The sequence below is a fragment of the Primulina tabacum genome, chromosome 16, assembly GCF_025594145.1.
Source record: "Primulina tabacum isolate GXHZ01 chromosome 16, ASM2559414v2, whole genome shotgun sequence".
NCBI lineage: Eukaryota > Viridiplantae > Streptophyta > Magnoliopsida > Lamiales > Gesneriaceae > Primulina > Primulina tabacum.
In genome coordinates, this window is record NC_134565.1 from 27,870,112 (window position 1) to 27,876,536 (window position 6,425).

The 6,425-nt window shown below is 33.1% G+C and overlaps 1 protein-coding gene across 3 annotated transcripts; it reads left to right on the forward strand.

Moving 5' to 3' along the window:
• Positions 1-259: 259 nt before the first annotated feature.
• On the forward strand, positions 260-4,959 carry LOC142528643 (transmembrane 9 superfamily member 12-like). Of its 3 annotated transcripts, none has more exons than XM_075633727.1 (2): positions 260-381; positions 2,653-4,959. In XM_075633727.1, exon 2 carries the CDS (start codon positions 2,734-2,736, stop codon positions 4,708-4,710), a length of 1,977 nt encoding a protein of 658 aa, XP_075489842.1. In that variant the 5' UTR covers positions 260-381; positions 2,653-2,733; the 3' UTR covers positions 4,711-4,959. The 3 variants fall into 3 exon arrangements, with proteins under 3 accessions (XP_075489842.1, XP_075489843.1, XP_075489844.1); XM_075633728.1 differs by having other exon boundaries at positions 273-381; positions 2,629-4,959; XM_075633729.1 differs by lacking the exon at positions 260-381 and adding an exon at positions 1,876-2,537.
• Positions 4,960-6,425: the final 1,466 nt, after the last annotated feature.

Consider the following 6,425-nt stretch of genomic DNA (forward strand, 5'->3'; position numbering starts at 1 on the left):
AATTTTATTTAAATTTTAATTATACATTAATTATATAAATGTATTGCTATTTTTTTACTAAAATATTTTAAAAAAATATTTCAATAATAAATTTATTTATATTTTAAAACTGTCATATGTTTATATCTGTATTTTGAAATTTTAAAATGACTATATTATTTTTAATAAAAAAATATGAAAAAAATTATTAATAAAAAAAAAACAAAATTATCATCTATATAATGAAAACGAAATATATAAAATTAAAACTTACGTCACAGCCTTTCCTACCCTAGAGTCTGGACTTGCAGGTACACACACACTGCAATTTTTCAGACAATCGGTATCACTTCTCGTTTTTATCGAAACCCAACCCCTAATTGGATTCCAGATCCTCCGTCGGTATGTTTAGCTCTACAAATTACTGTCTATATGTTACTGTTGCTTCTATTTGATCGTTATTTTGGCAATTTTAGGTGTTCAAATGAGATTCCTTCACTATTCTGTATATAAGTTGAAACCCTTGATCCGAAGTTGAGATCTTCTCTATAGTTATGGTAGATCAATGTCATGGCTGGTAGTTATGGTTCTTTTTGGCATTGAGTGGTTGATTAATTTGATTTTAGAATAAGAATGAAACGTGCGTCTTTTGATAGTGATTGTGTAACCAAATTAATTACTGACGTGTGTCATGGTAATTTTGGCTTATGTTTGTTGCTTCGGGTTCACAGATGCAAGTTTAGGTGTTTCAAAAGGGTGTTGAAGATACAATATTTGTAGAGGCTCAGACCTTGACTCCTTAAGATAGGTTGGTTGACTAAACTCTTAAACTAAATGTTTCAGAAAAGCAAATGTATGAAGGATGGAGGAATTTTATCATGGATAAAAATCAGGAATTGGAAATTGTACTTGCCGAGGAATTGGAAGGTCAAAATTTGGGAGAGAGAGTAATCGATCATAGGTCCAGGATTGATAAAAACGATTTAAAAAAGCAATTTTTCTTCATGCCATAAAGATCAGCTCTAACGGTCATTTGTAGATTTAAGGACGATGAAGGAGAGATGTAGGTAGCGTGTAATATCTCATTTCATAAATATTGAGACAATATGAATGAGATTATGTGGGTATAACTTGGGTTAATCATTTTCACATGGCGAGAATGGATGCGAAGTAATTACTAGCGTAACCCCTTGTGCATATTTCCCTTTGTGCTGGCCCTGATCGTGTGGGCCCAGGGCATTATTTAATTGTATTAGAATCGGCCCCAGGGTGCGATTGACATAGAGATTCCAGCTAAGTACCGGAGGAGATCCCGGATTGTGGAGTGTGATGTTGACATAGTGCATCTAACAGGAGGTGATTGTAATACTAATACCCCCGTGGCATATTAGAATATGGGGAAATATGAATGATCTTGTAAGGGTGTACAACGGACTCTTGCATGTGCTGCGACATTGTGGGCCTAGGCCGATAGAGTATTAAAGAAAGACACGATAATTCTGGAGTTAGAAAAAAATGATAGAATACCATGAGATTATGGTGAGTGTTCGAGGACATAAGGTTTCTTTTAGGTATGTAAAAGCAATAAAAAGTGTGAAACGTGCGAAGCTGCAAGATCAAGATTAAACGGGTTTAGTACGATATTAAGTGTGAAAAGTAGTTTTAGTTTTTACTACAACTTTAATTACCTCAAGTCAATCAATATATTGAAGAACACAAACATACAAAATTTAAGAATAAATATATAGATTTTAGTAATTTTTTTACTACCAAGAGTAACCATTAAAGAAAATTCAAGTGTCTTTAGGGTTTTTTTGTTAAAAAAATTTATATTATCAAATATTTAAAATTTAATAATTAACTTTTATAAAAAATAATACAAGTTAACTTAAATTTTTTTAAAAAAGTTTAATTTAAATTTTTTTTCTAAAAAGCTCATACTTAATCACAATTTTTTGTGCATAATGTGGTCAACCTTAGATTGATCGCTTTTCCACACTTTTGCCTGAAACAAAGTTTTTTCCTCATGTTTCGCATTTTTTCGTGCTTTTAGAACAGTGTGTAAAAGTGATTCAAGACAAGAGGATAAAATACCGCAATATCTTTGGTATGATGTACATAAATTTCACTTTAAGGTTGCTGTTCGTTGTTTGAATTTTTGTTCTAATTCTGTATATCGTGAACAGGTCAATTGACCTCTTGAAGTGAATTGAAACAGTTATTGAATGGCACCTATCTGCAAATAATTGTAGTTAATCTAGCTTAACAAACTATTTTGGTTTATATGGCCTGGATTTCAGTAATTGATCCGTTAATTCTAGCCATATTTTGTTTGATGTCAAGAAAGATCACTCAAGGTTCACGTTCATTCTCGCACTGCTGTGAAGGATTATATTTTTGATAAATGATTAAATAATTTATGATGAAATACGTTTTCAAGATTTACTCTCCAAATGAGTGATGGGACTGGCTATATTCGTTAAAGCAATACTGATGTCTGATTTGATAAGTTAAGTGGTCACCAGGGTTCTAACAAGGCTCACTTTATAACAGTTGTGGTAAGTCGTGTTTTTTAGCAGTTGTGGGTGAAAAGGCCATTGAGACTAATATACAAATTGTATATTGAACTCTTGTTAAAAACTAATGCAGGTTTTTTGCCAATTATATTTTCAGATTTGATTCTTGATATGCCACAAACATAACTTAGAGCTAGCTGGTTTGAGGACATTTTATTTGTTGTTCTTATATTGACCAATGGCGCTGCGTTTGATTATGAGAAGGAAATCACTCGCTGCTTTGGCATACTTGGTTCTCTTATTGGAAACGTGTTATGGTTTTTATCTACCTGGAAGCTATATGCATACATATTCAACAGGAGATGAAATTTACGCCAAAGTGAATTCATTGACATCCATTGAAACCGAGCTTCCTTTTAGCTATTACAGTCTTCCTTATTGCCAACCGCAAGGGGGAATCAAGAAAAGTGCTGAAAACCTTGGAGAATTGCTGATGGGAGATCAAATCGACAACTCTCCATACCGTTTTCGGATGAATGTCAATGAATCAGTGTACCTCTGCACCACTCTTCCATTGAATGAGCATGATGTAAAGCTTTTGAAACAGAGATCTCGGGATCTCTATCAGGTGAACATGAATCTGGATAATTTACCTGCTTTAAGATATACCATCCAGAATGGAATTAAAATTCCATGGACTGGCTTCCCGGTTGGATACAGTCCTCAGGACAGTAATGATGATTATTTAATCAACCATCTCAAATTTACTATTTTCATTCACGAGTATGAAGGAGCTGGTGTGGAGATAATTGGTACTGGGGAAGAAAGTATGGGTGTCATTTCAGAAGCTGATAAAAAGAAGGTGTCTGGTTACGAGATTGTTGGTTTTGAAGTTGTCTATTGCAGTATAAAATATGATCCTGAGAAAATGCCTAAAAAAATGTATGAGAACATAGCATCTGTAAGTTGCCCACGGGAGCTAGACAAGTCCCAAATCATAAGGGAGCAAGAGAAAGTGTCATTCACATATGAGGTTCAGTTTGTAAAGAGCAACACCAGGTGGCCATCTCGGTGGGATGCTTATTTGAAGATGGAAGGTTCCCGGGTTCACTGGTTTTCAATTCTCAATTCGTTGATGGTGATTTTCTTCTTAGCAGGAATTGTATTTGTCATCTTTCTGAGAACAGTGAGAAGGGATTTGACAAGGTATGAAGAATTGGACAAAGAAGCTCAGGCTCAGATGAATGAGGAGCTTTCTGGTTGGAAGCTTGTGGTTGGTGATGTCTTCAGAGAACCAAATTATTCAAAATTACTTTGTGTAATGATTGGAGATGGAGTTCAAATTACTGGGATGGCAGCCGTCACTATTATTTTTGCAGCTCTTGGTTTTATGTCACCAGCTTCAAGAGGAATGCTATTGACTGGAATGATATTGCTTTATCTTTTCCTTGGAATTGTCGCTGGATATGTTGGTGTTCGTATGTGGAGGACTCTGAAAGGAACATCTGAAGGATGGAGATCAGTTTCCTGGTTAATTTCATGCTTTTTTCCGGGAATCGTTTTTATTATACTATCTATCTTGAATTTCATCCTTTGGGGTAGTAATAGTACTGGTGCTATCCCCATTTCTTTATATTTCATATTGTTGTCACTTTGGTTTTGTATATCGGTGCCACTCACTCTCTTGGGAGGATTCTTAGGCATTCGAGCCGAGCCTATTCAATACCCTGTCCGGACTAATCAAATCCCTAGAGAAATACCTGAACGTGGATATCCCTCATGGCTTCTGGTTCTTGGAGCAGGCACCCTTCCTTTCGGGACCCTCTTTATCGAACTTTTCTTCATAATTTCCAGCATTTGGCTCGGAAGATTTTATTATGTCTTTGGCTTCCTTCTTATCGTCCTCCTCTTGTTAGTCATTGTCTGTGCAGAAGTTTCGGTGGTTCTAACTTATATGCATCTGTGTGTTGAGGACTGGACATGGTGGTGGAAGGCATTCTATGCCTCCGGTTCAGTTTCTCTCTATGTGTTCTTGTACTCGATTAAGTATTTGGTTTTTGATCTCCAGAGCTTGAGTGGGCCAGTTTCTGCTACACTTTACCTTGGCTACTCTTTGATAATGGCTATTGCAATCATGCTTGCAACCGGCACGATTGGTCTCCTTACGTCGTTCTATTTTGTACATTACCTTTTTTCATCAGTGAAGATCGATTGAAGAACAAATTAATCAACTTGTGTTTCTGGGATATGAAAAATCTCTCTGTCGGCAACGTATCTAGAATAATTAGGCTTTTTACTTGTTACAGAATTATGATACGTTAATTTGTTACTCGTTTTCTTGTGTCATTTTGTTGTCTTAATACAGTCTTTTCCACTTACTGTAGTTGCATGCATTAGAAAATTATGTGCTAGATTCGTGTGTAACTGTACCGCTATCATTACATAAAAGTTTATTTTGAATTCATCGGCTCATTTCGTGGATAATTTTTCTTATAGTTTAGAGCATTTGTTTAAATTATTAAAATAATATTTGATTTTAGTTTGTTGTACTTGTTAAAAATTTAAAAATATTGATTTCATCCTTCAAGGCTGATTGCACATGTAAAGGAGCAAATTGAAACAGTACATTACACTGTTAAAAAATGCCTTCTTGAGTATGGTGGTAGACTAGAAAATGTATTAAAATTTACTTTCGTATGATTTGTGGCTTGAAACTTATGTTAAGACTCAGAGAAATTATTTGGGTTATGTGTGCTTTTTTTTTTTTAAATTTTTTTTTTGATAATTCACATTGTCAAATCTGTCAAACATTTGTATTCAATGCGGGTGTTATTCTTAAATCTTCGATTAAAAATGGAACACAAAACTTTCACAAGATTGTTTCATCTGTCAATTTTGTGAGACATTACTCGACTTATGAAAATAATTATTTTTTATGATAAAAATATTAATTTTTATTCTAGATATAGATTGGATCGATATATCTTCTCACATAATATTTACAGATAAAAAATACTAAATTAAAATTATATATCTTATTATCCCAATAAAAAGTGAAAATGATTTTAATATATAACCAATACCATATATATATATTTATATATCTTATTATCTCAACAAAAAGTGAAAATGGTTTTAATATATGACCAGTGTCATATATATATATATATATGTAAATTTTTTTTTTCAAAAATGTAGGTAATTTATTAAATTAATTTTAAAGAGAATTTTTATATTTTTTTATACTACAAGTAATACGATAATTTAAATTTTTAAAAATATGATAAAAATTTAAAATTATTTATTAAGATATTTTATTAAGATATTAAAAATAATATATTGTAAATATTAAATAAATAATCAATTAACTCCATATAATTACATATTTGTTATTGATAAGGCTTTGCTTCTACGACTAACGCCCAGTTTGGTAAGTGTTATTACGGGTGGATTATTTAGTAGTATTTTGTTTGCTTGCGTTTTTAAAGTTGCATTGACTACGTGTTAGACAAATTTGACTGTTTCTCCTGGAGAATACATCCATGCTTTAAAGCTGGATAACATTTATCAGCCAACATTCAGAAAGTGAAATGACCAAAATAGCCCTGAAATGTCAATTAAAAAATTGCAAGTGGGTTTGGTCCACTCCATTGTCCTTCTTTCTTCTTGTAGAAGCGACCACCGCACAGTACATCCGAAATTGAAAGTGCACAACCGTAGATCCTCATTTCTAAGAAAGATTCGAATAAATCTGTAGCTTATTCGAAGGTATAATTTAATAAATTACAGGTTTTAAGCTATTTTCGATTATTTACGTTGCATCTGATGCGTAAATCTTTGGGAGAAGATAAATGCGAGGAAAAAACATCACTGATGATAAATTTGTGTTTTTGTTTTTGCTGTTTTTGGTAGGTATCTGCTCCTTCTCCA